A 23,650-nucleotide genomic window follows, 5' to 3' on the forward strand; every position below is an offset into this window, starting at 1 on the left:
TCAGAAAGAAAGCCAGGGTCATTCACCATTTCCAGAGGCACAAATGACAGATTGCCACTGTGCCACCTAGGAACACCTTGTCCCTTCAACCCAACCCCCCGAACCTCTCTTCCCTTCAGCCACCTCAACCATGGAGGTGACTCTAAACTACAGGTAATAAGTAGCGGTGAAGGTGAATGGAGAAAGGGAGAAGACCCTTCTACCAAACCCATCCTCACCACTAAACCCAAGGCAGGACCCAGCCAGGAAGACGAGATGCTTTAGAATCAGACAATCTCTGGAGTTCTCATGTTACACTCCTCTGGACATTTTCTTACCTAAGTGATCAGAGGATTTGTATTTCATGAGAGTGATGGAAAAAAGATGCAGGAATAATAGTCCATTATTTCATCCAGGGATAGACAGAAATGATCCTACAGAGCAGGTTTATAGGGAAGTTGTTAGAAATGGTAAAGCTGCTTTTGTTTGCACCCTTCTTAGTGCAACTTATACAACAAATGAATTATGTTTTCAAAGCACTTTCAAGACTTGGCATCATAAATATTCCATTTCCTCCAGGTTAATCTGAGTTAAACATGATTTCAATAAAAGTGACACAATTAAAAGGGTGAAAAGGCAACCTGTAGAATGGGAGAAAATATTTGCAAATCATATATCTGATGAGGGGTTACTATCTAGAATATACAAGGAACTCCTAAAACTCAACACTCAGAAAACCCCTAAATAACCCAATTCAAAAATGGGCAATGGATCTCAATGAACATTTCTTCAAAGAGCATGTACAAATGGTCAAGAAGTATATGAAAAGATGTTCAACATCATTAGAGAAATGCAAATCAAAACTATAATCAAATATTACCTCACACATATTAGGATGACTACCGTAAAAAAAATGATAAGTGTTGGCAAGGATGTGGGGAAATCAGAACCTTTGTTGGTGGGATTGTAAAATGGTGCAACCTTTTATATAGAAAACAGTATGATGGTTCTTCAAAAAATTAGAAATAGAACTACCACTGATTCAGCAATTCCACTTCTAGGTATACAGTTGACCCTTGAAAAACACAGGTTTGAATTGTGTGGGTACACTTATATGTGGATTTATTTTAGCCAAATGCAGATAAAAAATACAGTATTCAAGGGATGCAAAACCTGCTTATCAGAGGGATGACTTTTCATATATGCAGTTCTGCAGGGACAACTGTGGCACTTGAGTATTCACAGCTTTTGGTACATGTGTGGGGAGCAAACCTGGCCAATCCCTGTGTATACTGAGGGATGACTGTATATCCAAAAAAATTGAAAGGAGTAAGATCTCAAAGAGATATTTGCACACCCATGTTCATAGCGAAGAGATAGAAGCAACTCAAGGGTTCATTGATGGATAAATATAGTATATACATACAATGGGGTGTATGTATATAATAATATATATATACATGTTATAAACATAAAATATATAATAAAGTATGGTATATACATGTAATGGAATATTATTAAGCCTTAAAAAGGAAGCCAATCCTGTCACATGTTACATGAATGAACCTTGAGGACAGTATGCCAAGTAAAATAAGCCAGTCACAAAAGATAAATGCTGTGTGAGTCCACTTATGTGAGGAGTCTAAAGTAGTCAAATTCATAGAAACAGAGAGTAGGATGGCAGCTACCATGGGCTGGGGGGAGCAGGAGTTGGGTGCTTCTTAATAAATATAGAGTTTTGGGTTTGCAAGATGAAAAAGTTCTGGAGATATGTTGCACAACAATTTGAATATAACACTACCGAACCATACTCTCAGGAATGTGAAGATTAAATTTTATGTTATGTGTTTTTTTACCACAACCTAAAAAAATGACACCAAGAAGTCATGTTTTAGTGATCTAGATAATCTAATTGTAAAGTTTGTATAAGAAATAATCAAGAATAGTTGGGAAAATTCTAAAATATGAGAGTAATGGGGAAAAAGGACTAGATCTACCAGTTATTAAAACATGTTTTGGCCGGGCGCGGTGGCTCACGCCGGTAATCCCAGCACTTTGGGAGGCTGAGACAGTCGGATCATGAGGTCAGCAGATCGAGACCATCCTGGCTAACATGGTGAAATCCCATCTCTACTAAAAATACAAAAATTTAGCCGGGCATGGTGGTGGGTGCCTGTAGTCCCAGCTACTCGGGAGGCTGAGGCAGAAGAATGGCGTAAACCTGGGAAGCGGAGTTTGCAGTGATCCGAGATGGCGCCACTGCACTCCAGCCTGGGTGACAGAGCGAGACTCCATCTCAAAACAAAACAAAACAAAACAACAACAAAAAAAGAAAAACAAGTTTTAAATCTGCAAAAATTGAAACAGCGTATTTCTTTTCTTTTCTTTTTTGAGACAGGGTCTTTCTCTCTCACCTAGGCTAGAGTGTAGTGGTACAGTCATAGCTCACAGTAACCTTGAACTGCTGGGTTCGAGTGATCCTCCAACCTCAGCCTCCTGAGAAGCTGAGGCTACAGGAGTACACCATTACCCCTGGCTAATTAAAAAAATTTGTAGAGACATGCTCTCACTATGTTACCCTGGTTGTTCTCAAACTCCTGACTTCAAGTCAGGATTCTCCTGCCTCAGCCTCTCAAGCAGCTGGTACTACACCTCACCTCCTGCCTTGCCCTCCCAAAGTGCTGGGATTATAGGCATTAGCCACTTTGCCTGGCCACAGCATCATATTTCCCCATGAATAAACAGATGGAACAATAAAATTGAATGAAAAGTCCAGAAAAACATACAATTACATTTAGGAATTTGGAATATGATGTGATTGATATTTCCAATTGATGGAAGAAAGATGGATTATTAAATAAACACTCTTGGGGCAACTGGCAGCCATAAGAAAAAAAACACATGTAGAGCCTTATTTTCTACCTTTCACCAGGGTAAATTCTGAATGAATGATTTCCTCTTTTAGGATTATAGCAGACTATATATCCTGAGGTCCCCCCGGCAATAGAACTAGATACCAGGCTTTCATAAAAACGGTAAGGGAAATTGCCAAAGATAATAAAAAACAAAAATAAATGAGTTGAAATCTAATTGGGAGCCATAAGCTATGAGCTAACACAAATACACAAACATCAGGACTATACTTGTGGCAATGCCAATATAAACACTGGGATGGAGAATAGGAACCACCTGAGAAGAGGGCCCTGGATCCTCTGAGGAACCTAGAAAAGTCCAAGGTTGGTAGCACCCCTTGTTCCAGGCAGAATCAAACAAAATTCTTCTGGGGGAAAACATACCCGGTTTCGGGCCAGATTTGGTTCAGCCAAATATGAACTAAAATCACCACCACCACATCAATAACAAAAAGACCAAACACAGAAACAAGCCACCATGAGTAATAGCAGAAATAATGGACAACAGATTTAAAGCCCCAAGGACTTCAGATATTGAAAGTGCCGAATACAGAATGTAAAATAACTACAAAAAGTTTAAAGAAATAAAAATCAACTTAGAAATATGAGCAAGCAACAAGAGACCATGCAAAACAACTAGACATATTGAAAAAGATCTAAATAAAACTTTCAGAAATAAAAGATAGAATCATCGAAATAAAAAAACTCATGGGATAAATTAAATAGATACAGCTAAAGAAAGAATTAATTACTGAAAGATAAATGAAAAACAATTACCCAGAATGCAATATGAAGAGGAAAATAGGTGGGAAATATAAAATTGTTTAGGATACATGGAGGATAAAATAAAAAGATCTAAATTGGAGTGTTCTTTGGAGCGTCAGAAGAGAAAAGAGAGAAAACGAATGAGATGTAACATTAGGAGAGACAAAGGCTAAGAAATTTGCAGACATGGTAAAAGATGTGTATCCATAGATATAAATAAGCCAACTAATTCTAAGCAGAATTTTAAAAAATCCACACCTAGACATACCAGAGAAACTGAAGAACTTTAAAGACAAAAAGAAACTCTCATATACTGCCAGAGAGAAGAGTTAGTTTATCTACAAAAGAATGACAATTATGCTGAACTTTTCTTTTTCTTTTTTGAGAAAGGATCTCACTCTGTTGCCCAAGCTGGAATACAGTGGTGCCATCATAGCTCACTGGAATCCCCAACTCCTGGGCTCAGATGATCCTCCTGCCTCAGCCACTCAAGTAGCTGGTACTACAGGCAGGCACCACAACACCTGGCTAATTTTTTTATTTTTGTAGAGATGGGGTCTCACTATGTTGCACAGGCTGGTCTCAAACTCCTGGGCTCAGGTGATCCTTGCACCTCGTCATCCCAAAGTGTTGGGATTAAAGGCATGAGCCATCGTGCCTGGCATGCTGGACTTTTCAACAACAAAAATGGAAATATTTTCAAAGTACTAAGTAAAAAATAACTGTCAATGTGGAATTGTGTTCCCAGAACAACCATCTTCAAGAAACAGAGTCATATAAAGACAAAAGTGAGAATGTTATTTACTAGCAGCCAATCTGTTCAAGGAACTTCTAAAAGACGTACTTTAGAAAGAAAGAAAATGACCCTCCAAAAAGTTGCAAAATGCGAGAAGGAAAAGGTGAGCAGAAAATTTGGCAGAGCTAAAAAAATTATTCATATATAATAAAAAAGAATAACAACGATCTGTGGCTTTAAAAATAGGGCAGGTGTGAGAGAATGGCCTAAGATCAGTAGTGTGCTGGTTAATGTTTAACAACCATTTCCAAATTTTCAGGGTGCAAAACTCTGATTTATAGTGTTGTTGATTTCCATGGTTATATGTTCCCAGCATGGTTGATTTCAAACTGCCAATGGGTGTCACTGAATATAAAACTGAGAAGAGGTGCTGACAATCAGCTCTTGTGAGCCAGTATAAACCAGCTCCAACACATTACTGCTAAAAATTTTAATATTAGCCAGGAAAGGAATTATGACTTTCTTAAGAATATGTAGTAAATTTCAAGGGCAATAACTCAAAGAATAGAATTGAAGTGAATACATTTCCAAACCATTAAAGAAGAGAAAATAAGATAAGAAACACACATACATCAAACGAAACACTTAATTTTTTAAACGACAAGAAATGAAAACAAGGAAACATAGAAGCGGAACAAATAGAAAGCGCAAAGCAATGTGGTAGAAAATGGTTAAAATATATTATATATACTAAATATATAAAATTTTTGTCACCTATACTCCAATAAAGTTGAAAAAATATAATCTCAATAAAGTAAATGAGCTAAACTTGCCAGTTAAAAAATAGACTAGATTAAAAAAAATTCAGCAACGTGCTATTAAAAGAGAAACATCTAAACATAAGGACACATAATGGTTGAAAATAAATGCAGAGTAAAAAGTATCTGAGGCAAATATCACCAAAAGTGTGTTGAGGGAGCCTGTAAATAATATCAGATAAAATAGACTTTGAAGCAAAAGTATTATTAGAAATAAAGTATCAATAAATACTGATAAAAGATTCAATTCAGAAGGAAGTTATAAAGTTATTTATTAATTTTTTTTGAGATGGAGTCTTGCTCTGTCGCCCAGGCTGGAATGCAGCGGCATGATCTCGGCTCACTGCAAGCTCCACCTCCTGGGTTCATGCCATTCTCCTGCCTCAGCCTCCTGAGTAGCTGGGACTACAGGTGCCCACCACCACGCCCGGCGAATTTTTTGTATTTTTAGTGGAGACAGGGTTTCACCATGTTGGCCAGGATGCTCTCAATCTCCTGACCTCATGATCCTCCTGCCTTGGTCTCCCAAAGTGCTGGGATTATAGGTGTGAGCCACCGTGCCCAGCCTGAAGTTATAAAGTTTTTAAAAACCTGTCCACAATTCATCGAATAGTTAATAAAATATATGTGTCAAAAACTGATGGAACAACAGGGATAAGCTGAAAACACATGTGGGAGATGATAATCTCATCTCTCAGCTTCCAATAGACCAAGTAGGCAATTATAAGGAAAGATAGATCTGAACAACGCAATCTTGATTTAATGGACATGTGTAATATAGGAGATCCAATAAGACACATGATTAGCTTAGAAATTAGTAACAAAAGATAACTAAAAAAATACCACATATTTGGAAATTAAGAAACACACTTCTGCTATAGCCAAGATGGAGTAACAGAGACCACATTTACCTGCATCCTGAAAACAAAACAAAACAAACCAGACAAAATAAATACAACATTTTTCAAAACAATAGATACCACACAACGAAGGGCAGTGATCCCCAAGAGATGAGAAATAAACAGGCTAAACCTTACAAGTATCCCAGCATAATGCTCTTAGAATTTCCAGGCTGTGGCACAGGGAGAAGGAACCGAGGCACTTTCCAGCAGACTCCCAGAGTTGAGGAGATAGAGCTCAGGGTCCAGGGAGACCAAGGTAGCTAGCTAGACTTCTTGGAGAGAGAGAGCTGCATACAAAGAGTATCCTAGAGATTTGTGGAGGAACCTCCTTGAATATTTAGTAGAGTACTGATAAAGGCATGCATGTGAGAAAACTATCTGGAGCCAAGTAAAGAATCACTCAAAATGAATAAAGGAAGCATGACTTGGTGCTCACATAGGGATGAAAATAGTGCTTGTTTCTACCAACCAGACTGAAAAAAAAAACCTCGTAATTCATAGGGCATTGGGTAGAGTACTCAGGAAGGCCTTACTTTAGTAGTGAGGAATAATTAGCCCCAGACTGAGTACTGCTGTGGACCCATCTAAGAAATCATAAAAGCAAGGCTCAATGAGGGCAGTGGCACATACCTGTCGTCCTGGTTACTTCAGGTGGCTGAGGTGGGAGGATTGCTTGAGCCCAGGATTTCAAGTCCAACCTGGACAACATAGTGAGACTCCCAGCTCAAAAAAGAAAAAACAAAAACAAAAACAAAACCAAGGCTCAAAAAGACAAAACCGTTTCCAAGTTATTTAACTACATCCCAGATCAAAGCTCAAGATTTATAGAAATACAAAAATATCTACCACCCAACAGGAAAAAGTTCACAATATCTGATATTCAATTACACATTACCAGGCATGCCAAGATGCTTAAAAAAAGATCTGTAAGGAAGAGAATAATCAATTGAAACTGACTCAGAACAGACATGGATATTAGAATCAGCAGAAAAATCTATTAGAAAAGTTATTATAACTGTGTTTTATATGTTCAGAAACAGAGACACAGGGCCAGGTGCAGTGGCTCACACCTGTAATTCCAGCACTTTGGCAGGCTGAGGCAGGCAGGTCACCTGAGGTCAGGATTTCGAGACCAGCCTGGCCAACATGGTGAAACCCTATCTCTACTAAAAATACAAAAATTAGCTTGGCGTGGTGGCATGTGCCTGTAACCCCAGCTACTCGGGAGGCTGAGGCAAGAGAATCACTTGAACCCAGGAGGTGGAAGTTGCAGTGAGCCGAGATCTTGCCACTGCACTCCAGCCTGGGTGACAGAGCGAGACTCCATCTAAAAAAAAAAAAAAAAAAAAACAACTTAGAGACAAGGAATATATGAAAAAGATACAAATCAAACTTGTGGAGATAAAAACTACAGTGTCTGGTATTTTAAAAATTGCATGGAATGGGATTAATGGCAGATGAAAACTGGCAGAAAAAAAGACTAGTGAACTTGAAGGCATAACAGTTAAAACTATTCAAAAAAAACACAGAGGGAAAAAAATTCAAAAAAAAAAAAAAAAGAAGAGTATCAGTGAGCTGCAGAAAAACTTCAAGAAGTTCCAATTTGTGAGTTATTGGGGTCCCCAAAGAAGAAGGGCAGAAAAAAATAACTGAATAAATCATGGTCAAAACCGTTCCAAATTGAATGAAAACTGTAAACTCCCAGACACAAAAAGATCAATGTACCCTAAGCACAAGAAACATGAAGAAAACTCCATCAATGTACGTCATAATCAAGTTGCTCAAAATGAATTATAATGATATCTTAAAAGCAGCTAGAAACAAAAGACATGTTATGTGCAGAGGAACAAAGATAAGGATAAACATCAGATTTCTTATCAGAAATAAAGGAGAGAAGACAGTGGAGCAACATCTTAAAAACCAATAAAAAGCCTGTAATCCCAGCACTTTGGGAGGCCGAGATGGGCGGATCACGAGGTCAGGAGATCGAGACCATCCTGGCTAACACAGTGAAACCCCATCTCTACTAAAAAATACAAAAAAACTAGCCAGGCGAGGTGACGGGCGCCTGTAGTCCCAGCTACTCGGGAGGCTGAGGCAGGAGAATGGCTTGAACCAGGGAGGCGGAGCTTGCAGTGAGCTGAGATCCGGCCACTGCACTCCAGCCTGGGCAACAGAGCGAGACTCTGTCACAAAAAAAAAATAAAAAAAAATAAAACAATAAAAAAGAAACCCAACTATCACCTATAATTCTATACCCAGCAAAATAGCTTTCACAATACAATAAATATTTAAGGATGCCCTTCAGGCCTAAGAAATTGGTACCAGATGGAAATCTGGATAAACAGAAAGGAAATGGTAACTACATGGATAAATAGATAAAATATTTTTAATATTATTTAAATCTCATTAAAAGCAATTGACAAAACAAAATAATAACAATATATTATGGATTTTATAACATGTAAAAATAAAGTCTGTGACAGTAATAGCATATAATACAAGAAGAGGTATAACTGAAGGTAGATTGCAATAAGTTTAGGATATACACAATAAGCTCTAAATAAACAACTGAAATAACAAAATACAGAGTTTTGCTAAGAAGCCAACAAAGGAGACAAAAATAAAATAATCTGAAAAACCCAAGTCATCTAAAGAAAGGTGGGGGAGGAAAACAAAGAAAAAGATAAAGAAAAGAAGAATGGGCCAGGGGCGGTGGCTCACGCCTGTAATCCCAGCACTTTGGGAGGCCGAGGCAGGGGGATCATGAGGTCAGGAGTTCGAGACCAGCCTGGCCAACATAGTGAAACCCCATCTTTACTAAAAATACAAAAAATTAGCTGGGCGTGGTGGTGGGCACCTGTAATCCCAGCTACTTGGGAGGCTGAGGCAGGAAAATTGCTTGAACCTGGGAGGTGGAGGTTGCAGTGAGCCAAGATCATGCCACTGCACTCCAGCCCTGGCAACAGTATGAGACTCTGTCTCAAAAAAAAAAAAAAAAAAAAGAATGAAGAAGAAACAGAATAAATGGAAAGCACATATCAAGATAATAGACTCAAACCTAACCATATCAATAATCACATTAAATGTAAATGGTCTAAATATCCCAAAAAAAGGCAGAGATGATCATCCTGGATTTTAAATCCAACTATATGCTGCCTGCAAGAAATGCACTTGAAATATGTAAATCTGGCCGGGCAGCATGTTGGCTCATGCTCATAATCCCAGCACTTTGGGAAGCCAAGGTGGGTGGATTACATGAAGTCAGGAGTTTAAGATCAGCCTAATCTACATGGCGAAACCTCGTCTCTACCAAAAATACAAAAATTAGCTGGGCATGGTGGCACACATCTGTAGTCCCAGCTACTCGGGAGGTTGAAGCAGGAGAATTGCTTGAACCCAGGAGGTGAATGTTGCAGTGAGCCACGATTGCACCACTGCACTCTGGCCTGGGTGACAGAGTGAAACTCTGTCTTAAAAATAAATATATATGGGCCGGGCTCGGTGGCTCAAGCCTGTAATCCCAGCACTTTGGGAGGCCGAGACGGGTGGATCACGAGGTCAGGAGATTGAGACCATCCTGGCTAACATGGTGAAACCCTGTCTCTACTAAAAAAAAATACAAAAAACTAGCCGGGCGAGGTGGCGGGTGCCTGTAGTTCCAGCTACTCCAGAGGCTGAGGCAGGAGAATGGCATAAACCCGGGAGGTGGAGCTTGTAGTGAGCTGAGATCCGGCCACTGCACTCCAGCCCGGGCGACAGAGCGCGACTCCGTCTCAAAAAACAAACAAAACAGGCCGGGCACGGTGGCTCAAACCTGTAATCCCAGCACTTTGGGAGGCCGAGACGGGCGGATCACGAGGTCAGGAGATTGAGGCCATCCTGGCTAACACGGTGAAACCCCGTTTCCTGGCTAACACGGTGAAACCCCGTTTCTACTAAAAAATACAAAAAACTAGCCGGGCGAGGTGGCGGGCGCCTGTAATCCCAGCTACTCCGGAGGCTGAGGCAGGAGAATGACGTGAACCCGGGAGGCGGAGCTTGCACTGAGCTGAGATCCGGCCACTGCACTCCAGCCCCGGGCGACAGAGCGAGACTCCGTCTCAAAAATAAATGAATAAATAAATAAATAAGCATATATATGTATATATAAAAAATATTTGTGTATGTAATATATATAATATTTACATATATACATATGTAAATCTGGTCAGGCACAGTGGCTCATGTTATAGTCCCAGCACTTTGGTAAGCCAAGGTGGACAGGTCACTAGCTCACTTGAGGTCAGGAGCTCAAGACTAGCCTGACCAACACAGTGAAACCTCATCTCTACTAAAAATACAAAAATTAGCTGGGTGTGGTGCCTGGTGCCTGTATCCCAGCTACTCTGAAGGCTGAGGCAGGAGAATCACTTGAACCCAGGAGGTGGATTCTGTAGTTAGCCAAGATTGCATCACTGTCACTGCACTCCAGCATGGATAACAGAGCAAGTCTCCATCTCAAAAAAAAAAAAAAAAATATATATATATGTATATATATATGTATGTATATATAATATGTAAATCTATTTGTACCTAAATGCAAATATATTTAAAGTAATATGAAAAAACATTTAACATGCTTACAATAGTCAAAAGAAAGCTAGTGTCACTATATATTATCAAAGATTTCATGAATTTTATGATAAAGAAGTCAATTAAACAAGAAGACATCATAATTCTAGACATCCATGTACCTAACAATAAAATTTCAAATATATGAAGGAAAATTGATAGAACCTCAAGGAGAAATAGACAAATGCACAATAATGGCCAGTAATTTTAACACCCTTCTTTCAATAATAGAATAAATAGGAAGAAAATCAGCTAAAACAACACTTGAACAACACTATTAACTTGACCTGTTTGATATTTATAGAACATTTCACCCAGTGACAACAAATAAACATTCTTCACAAGTGCAGACAAAATATTTACCAATGTGGGCCATATTCTACACCATAAAGCAAGTTTCAATAAATTCAAAAGGATTCAAGTCACACAAAGTACATGTTGCCTGACAAACAATGCAATTAAATTAGAAAATAATAATGAAGGGCTGGGCATGGTGACTCATGCCTTTAATCCCAGTACTTTGGGAGGCTGAGGTGGGCAGATTGCTTGAGCCCTGGAGTTTGAAACCAGCATGCAAAACATGGTGAGACCTCATCTCTACAAAAAATACAAAAGGCCAGGCACGGTGGTTCATGCCTATAATCCCAGCACTTTGGAAGGAGGCCAAGGCCTGGATCACTTGAGGTCAGGAGTTTGAGACCAGCCTGGCCAATATGGTGAAACCCTGTCTCTACTAAAAATACAAAAATTAGCTGGGCATGGTGGCATGCACCTGTAGTCCCAGCTACTTAGGAGGCTGAGGCAGAGGGAGCGCTTGAGCCCAGGAGATTGAGGCTGCAGTGAGCCGTCATAACGCCACCGCACTCCAGCCTGGGTAACAGAGTGTGACTCAGTTTCAAAATAAATAAGTAAATAAAATAAATTAATAATAAAAAGATTCTAGGAGAATCTCCCCAATTTTTTGGAAATTAAGTAACACATGGGTCAAAAAAGACCTCAAAAGGGAAATCTGAAAGCATTCTAAACTGAATGAAAATGAAAACTTATCAGAATTGTTGGTATGCTCCTAAAGCAGTACTTGAGGAGAAATGTATGTCTCTAAAAGTCTATTTTAAGACAAAAATGAAAGATTTTAAATCAATAACTTAGCTTCCACCTTAAGATACCAGAAGGAGAAGGAATTAACCAAAAGTAAGCAGAAGAAAGGAAATAAATACCAAAGTGGAAATCAATGCAACAGAAAACAGAAAAACGACAGAGAAAATCAATGAAACCAAAAGCTGGTTTGTTTATAAGATCAATAAAATGGATAAACCTGTAGCCAGATTGATGAGGAAAAAGAGAGAAGACACAATTTACCAGTATCAGGAATGAGAGAGATGACATCACTATAGGTTCTAGAAATACTAAATGGATGATAAGGGAATATTATAAACATGTTATGCCAACAGATTCAACAGTTTATAAGAAATTGACAAATTCCTTGAAAGACATAAATTATCAAAGCTCACTCACAAAGAAATGAAAAATCTTCCATATCTGTTAGAGAAATTGAGATTACAGTTAAAATCCTTCCAACAAAGAAAACTCCAGCCCCAGATGGCTTTATGGTGAATTCTACCAAACATTTAAGGAAGAAATTATACTGATTCCACACAAACTCTTCCAAAAAAATTGAAGAGAAGGAAATGCTTCCCAATCAACTCAAATGAGGCCAGCACTACTCCAATCCCAAAACCAGACAAAGAAATTACAAGAAAACTACAGAAAAATATCCATTATGAACATAGATGCAAAAATTCTAAACAAAATGTAAAGTAGAATCCAACAGTATATTTAAAAAGATAATACATCCTTATTAAGTGGGGTTTATCTGGGAAATGTAGAATTGGCTTAACATTAACCAGCCAGGTGCAGTGGCTTATGCCTGTAATCCCAGGATTTTGGGAGGCCAAGGTGGGTGGATCACGAGGTCAGGAGTTCAAGACCAGCCTGACCAACATGGTGAAACTCCGTCTCTACTAAAAATACAAAAATTAGCTGGGTATGGTGGCACATGTCTGTAATCCCAGCTACTCAGGAGGCTGAGGCAGGAGAATCACTTGAACCCAGGAGGCAGAGGTTGCAGTGAGCTGAGATCATGCCACTGCACTCCAGCCTGGGTGACAGAGCGAGACTCTATCTCAAATAAAAAAAAAGAATGCCCACTGCCACTGCTTATATTCAAAGCTGTAACTGAGGTTCTAGCCGTGCAATAAAGCAAGAAAAAGAAATAAAATGTATAAGGACTGGATAACAAAACAGTATTTGTTTGTATAAGATGGCTGTCTAGCAAATCTAAAGACAAAGATCAATGCAAAAATAATTGCATTTCTCTACAATATAAACAAAGAATTAGAAAACATAACAAAAGATGCCATTTACAATAGCAACAAAATACAAATAGTATCTGGAAATAAGCTACCCATACAATAGCTCATTTCTTCATCTCTTCAGTGTTTCCTATAACCCCACTTTCTCAATTTGGCCTGACTGACCACTTCATTTAAAATTGTATATTCCCCCAATCCTAATTTGTTTTATTTTTCTTTATTTTTTCATTTATTACCTTCTAAAGACTTATAAAAATTATTTATTGCCCATCCCTATATATTCTCTCTCCAGGAGAACAAGTTTTTTTGTCTGCTTTGTTTACTCTTGTATTCCTAAAGCCTAGAACCTGGTAAGTGTACTATTTACCTAGTGCCTGGTACATAGTAGATGCTCAATAAATATTTATTGAATAAATGAATTAATGAAAACAATAAGTATTTGTGGCCTTTATTAAAAAAATTATAAAACTATATTGAAAAGCATTAAAGAAGATCTACAAAAATGGTGAGATAAACCATATTCATGGATCAGAAGACTCAGTAGCATAAAGACAAATACTTCTTCAAATTGACATATAGGTTCATTGTAATATTACTTAAAACTCTAAGAGGAGTGTGGTGTGTTCACGGAAACACAAAAGATCAAAATATCTAATATTCAACTGAAGAATGTTCAGGGAAGGTGGGAGACTTGCCCTATACACTTGTCCTTGCATTGGTATTATAAAGACATGGTGATTTTAAAAAGTGATGATTACATAGGAGTTATCAAATAGATCTAAGGAATAAAATGGAGAGCCTAGGAACAGACCCACAAATAGCAGAAAACTTGATATAGGACATAGCTGGCACTACAACTCAGTGGGAAAGGATGAGCTATTTAATAAATGGTATTAGCCTGTAATCCCAGCACTTTGGGAGGCCGAGGTGGGCGGATCACAAGGTCAGGAGATCGAGACCATCCTGGCTAACACAGTGAAACCCTGTCTCTACAAAAAATACAAAAAAATTAGCTGGACGTGGTGGCAGGCGCCTGTAATCCCAGCTACTCAGGAGGCTGAGGGAGGAGCTTGCAGTTAGCCGAGATCGCGCCACTGCACTCCAGCCTGGGCGACAGAGCAAGACTCCATCTCAATAAATAAATAAATAAATAAATAAATAAATAAATAAGTAAGTAAATAAATGGTATTGGAATAATCGGTAGTTCCCAAGTAAAAAATAATTACATTGATTCCTTAATTCACAGCATACCCGTAATTAGTTCCACAGGGATGACAAACTTAAATGTGAAAGGGAAAACTGTGAAACCTTTGGAAGAAAATATAGAATATCTTCATGACCTCAGCTGAGAAAAAGAATTTTTTTTTAGACAGTGTCTTACTCTGTTCCCCAGCTGGAGTGCAGTGATGGGATCACGGCTCACTGCACCTTCGATCTTCCAGGCTCAAGCAATCATCCTACCTCAACCTCTGACTAGCTGGGACTACAGGCATGAGCTATTGTGCCTGGCAAGACTTTTAAAGTAAAACACAGAGTAAGGCTGGGCTCGGTGATTCACGCCTATAATCCCAGCATTTTGGGAGGCTGAGGTGGGTAGATCACCTGAGGTCAGGAGTTTGAGACCAGCCTGGCCTACATGGTGAAACCCTATCTCTACAAAAAATACAAAATCAGCCAGGTGTCATGGTGCACACGTGTAATCCCAGCTAATCAGGAGGCTGAGGCAGGAGAATTGCTTAAACCTGGGAGGCGGAGGTTGCAGTGAGCCGAGATCATGCCACTTCACTTCTCTAGCCAGAGTGAGACTGCGTCTCAAAAAAAAAAGATATTTGTGGCTAGGCACAGTGGCTCATACCTGTAATCCCAGCACTTTGGGAGGCTGGGGCAGGAGGATTGCTTGAGCCCAGGAGTTCAAGACCAGCCTGGGCAACATAGTGAGACACTGTCTCTACCAAATGTTTTTAAAAATTAGACAGGTGCAGTGGCATGCACCTGTAATCCTAGCTCCTTGGGAAGCTGAGATGGGGGAGTTGCTTGAGCCCAGGAGTTAGAGGAGTTAGAGGATGCAGTGAGCTACAATTGTGCTGCTGCACTCCAGCCTGGGCAACAGACTGAGATTCTGTCAAAAAAAAAAAAAAAAATTAAAAAACAACTTGCAATGTACTACTCTGAGAAAGGATCAGTATCTAGGATCTATAAAGAATCACTAAAGCAGGCCAGGCACAATGGCTCAAGTCTGTAATCCCAGCACTTTGAGAGGCCAAGGCAGGAGTACGCTTGAGCCAAGGAGATTGAGACCAGCCTGGGCAACACAGTGAGATCTTGTCTCTACAAAAAAAAAAAAAAAAAAAAATCAGCCAGCCATAGCGACACACATCTCTAGTCCCAGCTACTCAGGAGGCTGAGGTGGGAGGATTGCTTGAGCCCAGGAGTAGAGGCTGCAGTGAACTATAATCACATCATTGCTCTCCAGTCTGGACAACAGAATGAGACCCTGTCTCAAAACAACAACAGCAACAACAACAAAAAGCTGGGTGTCGTGTCTCACACCTGTAATCCCAGCACTTTGGGAGGCCAAGGCAGGCAGACTACTTGAGGTCAGGAGTTCGAGACCAGCCTGGCCAACATGGCAAAATCCCATCTCTGCTAAAAATACAAAAATTAACAGGGTGTGATGGCGCACCTGTAATCCCAGCTACTCAGAAGGCTGAGGTACAAGAATCACTTGAACCAGGGACGCAGAGTTTGCAGTGAGCCGAGATTGCACCACTGCACTCCAGCCTGGGCGACGGAGTGCAACTGTGTCTCAAAAATAAATAAATAAATAAATAAATAAATAAATAAATAAATAAATAAGCAAACAAATTAAAAGATGTTCAACTTCAATAGTAATCTGGAAAATGCAAATTAAGGCCATCACAAAATTCCCTGTACACCCACTAGGTTGGCAAACGATAAGAAGTGTGACATTATTAAGTGTTGGTGAGGATATGGAGCAATAGAAACTCAATATTGTGGGTGGGAGTGTTACTTAGTCAAACCACCTTGGAAAACAGTTGACACTAACTTGTTAAGATGATCACGTGTGTATCCCATGACCTGACAATTCCTGTCCTAGTTTATATCCTAAACAAACTCTTGTATTTATTCAAATTAAGAGACACAAACAAGAATGCTCATAGCAGCTTTGCTTATAATAGCAAAACCTAAATACAAGACAGATAAATCTCAGAAATATGCTGAATTTAAAAAAAGCATTGCAGAGGGTTGCCGCAACATGATATCATTTTTTTAATAAAGTTAAACACAAGCACAACTAAACTACACCTACACACTTTTTTTAGGATGATGCAATCTGTGATGAATTTTTTTTTTAACAAGCAAGGTCATGATAAACACAAAACTTGGTTTACCTGTAGGAGAGGGTTAGGCAGTGGTATGAGACTGGGAAGAGCTGGCTTCAGTGTTATTTCTCATGTTCTAATTTTAAGTTTGTTGGTAGGTTCACAGGTGTACATTGGTTATTATACCTTAAAATTTTTATTTTGTTTTATTTTTCTTTTGCATGTGTCATATAGGACATAATAACAAAATATTTTTCAAATGAATCAAACATTTAAATGTAAACAATGAAACCATCTAAATCCTGGAAGAAACCACAGGATACATTTTAAAAATGATATTGGAGTGATAAAGACCTTTCTAAATATAATGAAAACCCAGAGTATGTAAAAGATTTAGAAACTGGGCAAATTTCATCATAGGCAATCAAATGAATTAAAAAAATGGACAACCTATCACAAAGGGATAATTTCATTAATACATACTCCTACAAATCAATTTTTTAAAAAATCAGTAATTTATATAAAAAGAAGCACATGGTGGGGTGTTGTGGCTCATGCCTGTAATCCCAGCACTTTGGAAGGCCAAGGCAGAAGAATTGCTGGAGCCCAGGAGTTCGAGACCAGCCTGGGTAACATGGCAAAACCCCATCTCTACAAAAAAATACACAAGTTAGCTGGGTTTGTTGGCGTGAGCCTGTGGTCCAAGCTACTTCAGAGGCTAAGGTGGGTGGATGGCTTGAGCCCAGGAGGTCGAAGTGCAGTGAGCTATGATTGTGCCACTGTACTCCAGCCTGGGCAACAGAGCAAGACCTTGTCAAAAAAGAAGAAAGAAAGAAAAGAAAGAGAGAAAGAGAGAAAGAGAGAGAGAAGGAAGGAAGGAAGGAAGGAAGGAAGGAAGGAAGGAAGGAGAAAAGGAAGGAAGGAGGGAAGGAAAGAAAAATAAGCACAGGATATGAACAGACAGTTCACAGTAAAGGAAACACAAATAGCCTTTAAATAGACCCGGTGGGCTCAACCTCACTCAGAGTAAGAGAAATGGAAGTCACTGGGATACCGCTGTTCACTTACACGATGCAGAAATATGAGAAAAAACAGTTAAGGTAACCAGTGCTTGTTGCTGCCGTTTATCTTCCCCAAGATCACTTACCTTCACTCCATGAAGCTTTACTCCTGGATCATTATATACACCCTTGAACATTTGTCCCTGTCATAATTCTTGATTATTTCAACATCAGTATAGACAGATAATTCTTCCAATGCACTCTCTTCTCCATTGGGTGAGCATCTATTCTCCAAGGATCTTATCTCCACCTTCCCTGGCCACGCATTACCAATTCAACCCTGAATCCCATCTGCAGGCAACCCATTCTCCATGCAGCTAATATCCAGCTCAACCCCTGTCTCATATCTCAACTCCAACAATTCTTTGGCCCCATCAGAATCGACGTCCACACTCTCATCATACTCCTCTCTTTACCCAGCTTAAATCTTTCCATTTTTTAAAAATAAATATCCCCTTGCACATACATTTCACTCTCTTGCCCTCTCATGTTTCCTTCTACTCAACTGACAAACCCCTAACTCTGGTTTTATGCAACCACTCACCAACCTATTCTGCACCTGCACCTGTGCAGCTCAACATGGCTAGAGAAAGTTATCACCAAATTTATGAACATAAATGTCAGGGATACCCTCAGTGCTGCTTGTCAATCACATGACATTCATCCCCCTGGTTCACTCACTCTCTTGGATAACTACATCACGCCCTCTAGTGTCTCCCTCTCTATCCTTATCTTCAACTGTTGACCTTGGTTCTTAGTTCACGGAGAAAACAAAGCAATCAGAAGAGAACGTCCAAGCTCCCACTTGGATATACCCATTTATCCACTTCTGTGTCCATGTTCTCTGTCTTCCCTGCTTTTCCATGGATGAACTGTCTATGCTCCCAGCTAAAACCAGCCTCTCTATCTGTGCACTAGGTCCCATCCCTTTTGCCATCTGAAGGATATAGCTTCAGCAATTCTCCCCTCTTTCTTGCATCCTCATTTTTCCCTTCCCTCCTGGCTGTTTCTCATCAGCATATGAGCAAGCTACATTTTTCCTAGGCCATACACTGTGCTCCAGCCATCATCTGATTCCTTTGATCTCTTTAGAGCAAAACTCAAAAGAGTTCCTCTACTCATTGTCTCCAATCTCTCTCCTGCTGTTCTCTCTTAGACACAATCCTATCAGGCTTCTGCCTCTTCACTCCACTGAAGTGGCTCCTGTGGCAGTCACCAATATCCTCCTCATTGCTAAATCTAATGGTCAGTCCCTAGTCTTTGTTATCATATCCATGAGCAGCACTCGATGCAGATGCCTCCTTCTTGGAACATTTTCTTATCTTGGCTCCAGGACATGATACTCCCCTGACTTCCCTCTTACCTCACTGTTCATTTCTTCTCATTCTCCTTTGCTGGTTCCACGTCTCAATAACCTCTAAGTACTAGACACCCCAGGATTCAGTTCTTAGGCCTCTTCTGTTTGCTATCAATACTGATCCCTTCGATGATTTCATTCAATCAAATTTACATCTGCAGCCTGAACCTTTGTCTTGAGACCCATCCTCATGTTTTCGGCAGCTTTTTCAGCTCCTCACTTGGATGTTTAGTGAACATCATAAGCATAACATGCTCAAACCAAACTCCAGATCTTTCTCCTCCAAAACCTGCTCTTCCCCAAATCACACCTTTCTCAGGAAACTCCATCCTTCTAAGTTGATCAGGTCAGAAACCTTGGAGACATCTTTGAATCTTTGACTCTCTCTCTCTCTCCTTCCATAACAAATCCTGTCAGTCCTGCCTATGAAACGAAATGTACACAGAAGGCAGCTGCTTCTTACAACCTCCCCTATAGCATCCCTAGTCTCAGCTTCCATCATCCTTCACCTGGGCTATTGTACTGGCTTCCTAACTCATCTCCCTGCCTCGTACAGGTCATTGTCAACATGGCCGCTACAGTGATCTTGCTATAATATAAGCCAGGTCTTATCATTATCAACACTCCTCAATGGCTTCCATGTCATGCCAAAGCCCTTACAGTGATCCACAGGCGTGGCCTACATGCAGCCTATAAGACCCTGCATGGTCGTGCCTTCCTCTGCCCCATTCATTATTTCTGACAGCATTTCCTCCTACTATCTTCCTTGCTCCAGCCACCTGGGCCTCCTTGTTGTCCCTTAAACACAGCAGGCACACTCTTGCCGAGAACATTCTTCCTCCAGATACATAAATACATCACTCACTCCCTTACTTCCTTGAGGTCTTAGCTCAAATGTCGTCTTTTCAGTGAGACCTTAAATACCCTAAAGCTTCAAACCTTCTTTCCTAGGCACTCCCAGATCTTCCTCAATGGCTTTATTTTTCTTAGCTGTTATCACCATCTAACATGCTATGCATTTTACTCATTTAGTTTGTTAATGTCTATTTCCCCCACCAGAATGTAAGCCCGTGAACACAAGGCTTTTTGTCTATTTTGGTCATTGCTTAATCCACAGCATATAGAAAAGATCTTGGCACAGAGTAGATGCTCAAGAATTGTTGATTGAACAAATAAACAAAAATACTTAATACTTAATTGGCCAGAGTGTAAGGAATAGGCATTCTCAAAATTGCTGGTTTCAATGCCATTGGTATAACCCTTATAGAGGTCGAATTGGCAGTAACTATCAAAACTACAAATGCACATATTCTTTGTCCCAGCAATTCTACTTAGCAATAGCCTTCATATAAATTTACACATGTGTGAAATGACACACGAACAAAGTAATTCACTGCAGCATTTTTAAATCCCTGAAAGGGATGAAAACAACCAAAATGTCCAGCAATAGCCAACTCTTTAAATAAATTATGGCATACCCATACAATGAAATATTTTGCAGTGGCAAAAAAAGAATAAGGAGACTTCTTGTGTCCTGATGTAAACTCCCAGATCTAAATTTTTCAAGCAAAAAGAAAGGTGCTGAAAGTTGTGCTTCCCGCCACCATTTTAATTTTAATTTAATTTTATTATTATTATTTTTTAGACAGGATCTCACTCTGTTGCCCAGACTGGAGTGCAGTGGCACAATCACAGCTCACGGCAGTCTAGACCTCCTGGGCTCAGGCAATCCTCCCACCTCAGCCTCCTGAGTAGCTGGGACCACAGATGTACACCACCATGCCCAGCTAATTTTTGTGTGTGTATTTTTTGTTGAGACAGGATTTTACCCTGTTGGCCAGGCTGGTCTCAAACTCACCAGCTCAAGCAATCTCCCTGCCTCAGCCTCCCAAAGTGTTGGGATTACTGGCATGGGCCGCTGCACCCAGCCACTGTCACCATTTTTATAAAAACAAAAGGAAAGGGTACAAAAAGAACATATAACTGTTTTATTGTATATGTGCAAACTGTCTCAGGAAGGATAAAACAGAAAATGGTAACAGTGGTAGCTTATTTGGTGGAGAATGGATGGGTTGGGAGACAGAGGTGGGAGACAGTTTGCTGTAAACCCTTTTAAACTTCTTGAATTTTTGCACCTATGAATGCTTTTTCTATTAAAAGGAGAATAAGATATGGCTTATGTTCCTATATGGAATATCTAAAATACATCGTTACCAAAAAAAAAAAAAAAACATGTACAGTATGCTCTACATAGGGGTGGAGGGAGACTTACTTTTCATTAATTACTGTTTCGTACCATTTGAATTTTGTACCTTATTTATGCATTTCCTCTTCAAAAAGAAGTAGGCCAGACACAGTGGCTCATGTTTGTAACCCCAGCACTTTGGAAGGTCGAGGTGGGCGGATTGCTTGAGCCCAGGAGTTCAAGACCAGCCTGGGCAATATGGCAAAACCCGGTCTCTACAAAAAATACAAAAAATTAGCCAGGCGTGGAGGCGTGTGCTTGTAGTCCCAATTACCTGGGAGGCTGAGGTGGGAGGATCACTGGAACCTTGAAGATTGAGGCTGCAGTGAGCCATGACCACACCACTGCACTTTAGCCTGGGTGACAGAGTGAGATCCTATCTCAATAAAACAAAACAAATACACAAAAAAGAAAATAAAGAAATAGAAATCATGTTGTGCAAATGCACTTTCACATACATCACCTTGACAACTCTGTGACTGAAACCCACCAGCTCTTTCCCCACTTTTCCAGAGAAGGAAATGAATGTTCAGAGAAGTCAAGTCAGGCAGCACAGGGGTGAACTGGGAACCTGAACCCGGTTTTTGCTGACATGACCACGCCGGCCACTCTACCTAGGCAACCCGTCCTTGAGTGCTGGTTCCTCCCCTCCCTTCCCACCCCGTCTCAGCCTCCTGCCCTCCCCGGCTCTTTCTGTTAGGGAGCTGGGGAAAGCAGCTCCAGAAAGTTGGCCACCAGGTGTCTCACTCAGGGGCCACGGCTGGAGGCTCCCTGGTGCCTGGCAGTTTCTCTCTCTGCTCAGAGCCACCCAATCTGGTACCCCCGGGAGCTGGCTGCTCCGCTCCTTCCTTGAGCCTTGGTGCTCCACGGTTGAAAACAGCCACCCCTCCCCCACTCCCCTCTGAGCTTCCAGGCCCCCTCCCCGAGCCTGTACCTGTCAATGATGACGGGGTCTGAGGGCGTCTCATTCCGGTTGCCACAGCTCTTCCGGTCACAGCACCGGCTGAAGGAAAGATAAGGAAGGAGGGAAGGCGGAAGCCAAGGAAGGAGGCAGCCATGACAGTGTGTGAGTTGTGGGGGGCGCCCTGAGTTGAGGGTGCTGATGTCCTGTCTCGGTTGTGGAATCCCTGGGCTGGAGGGGCTCACTCCCAGGGCCTTGGGGAAGAAAGGCTGTGGCTCCTCCGCAGGGACCCTGAGAGCCTAGCCTGGGGTTGAGGCTGGCCAGAGAGCCCTGCCCCAAAGATACCTCATTCCTGGAGGACTCAGGAAAGGGCAGGCGGCAGGTCACCTACGGGGTCTCTCTCTATGGAAACACAGTCCACGCAGAGACAGGAGCTCAAACAGTGAGCTCATGAATGACCACAAAGTGAATCTTTTTTTCTTTTTTTTTTTGAGACAGAGTCTCATTCTGTCACCCAGGCTGGAATACAGTGGCGTGATCTTGGCTCACTGCAACCTCTGCCTCCTGAGTTCAGGCAATTCTCGTGCCTCAGCCTCCTAACATAGCTGGGATTACAGGTGTACATCACCATGCCTGGCTAATTTTTGTAATTTTGGTAGAGATAGGGTTTCACCATGTTGACCAGGTTGGTCTTGAACTCCTGACCTCAAGTGATCCGCCCGCCTCGGCTTCCCAAAGTGCTGGGATTACAGGCTTGAGCCACTGTGCCTGGACAATGAATGGCCACAAAGTGAATCTACCAGTGAAAGCAGCATCCACACCAAGAAGTGCTGCGTGGCCAGCAGCCCAGATGCCAGTCATACCTCTTCCTTGTCACTCCCCTTTCCAAGAGTAGCCACAGTTCCGACCACAGATTTATTTATTTTAAGTTTATTTTACTTTATTAATTTTTTTAGAGACAGGGTCTGGATCTGTCGCCCAGGCTAGAATGCAGTGGTGCAATCATAGCTCACTGCAGCCTTGAACTCCTGGGCTCATGCGATCCTCCTGCCTCAGCCTTCCAAGTAGCTGGGATTACAGGCGCCTGGCTACCAACCACAGATTTCAGAACCCTGTTCTCTTTTCCATGCATCAGGAACTGCCTCTGAGGACCCTGTATGACTGGCATCTCCTGGGGAGACCTTACTAGAAATGCCAAGTTCTTGGATAATGGGGAAAAGGGAGCCAAGAGCTGTGCACCCCCTCACTCCCACCCTGCCCCACCAGAGAGCTGCCCTAGGGTTCAAAATTTCCTCAAAGATTAGCTTCTCAGCTAATCCCAGAGGCCTTCCCAGGCCCTGTTCCCACATCCCCAGCAGCCCTCCCCTAAGCTTTATTAGCTAAGCTTCCCAGTGGCGGCAGGAGGCCTCTCTTACAAAAACACTCGGAGAAGCCACATAAACAGGCCAGGCTAATGGGGCCTCAAGGACCCTCTCCTCAGCCAGCGCTGTGCCCAGGGGCCTCACCCCTCCCTTCATCACCTGCCACCAGGCTTCTCCAGGGAGCAGCAGCAGAGAGGAGCCAGGGGCAAGGGCGGCGAGGGGGCAGGGCCTGGGTGGAGTCCTCGGCAACGCCTTGGCAGAGGGACGAGGTGTAAGTGACATG

The 23,650-nt window shown here is 41.2% G+C and overlaps 1 protein-coding gene across 1 annotated transcript in view; it reads right to left on the reverse strand.

The window, feature by feature from the left end:
• The window catches only part of EBF4 (EBF family member 4), a 68,974-nt gene that overhangs the window by 30,679 nt on the left and 14,645 nt on the right, over positions 1-23,650 (reverse strand). Inside the window, exon 7 of the mRNA XM_023220206.2 lies at positions 22,040-22,108. Coding sequence (XP_023075974.1) covers positions 22,040-22,108 — 69 coding nt within the window. The remainder of the gene's footprint in view (positions 1-22,039; positions 22,109-23,650) is intronic.

Source organism: Piliocolobus tephrosceles, chromosome 20 (assembly GCF_002776525.5).
Source record: "Piliocolobus tephrosceles isolate RC106 chromosome 20, ASM277652v3, whole genome shotgun sequence".
Classification (NCBI taxonomy): Eukaryota; Metazoa; Chordata; class Mammalia; order Primates; family Cercopithecidae; genus Piliocolobus; species Piliocolobus tephrosceles.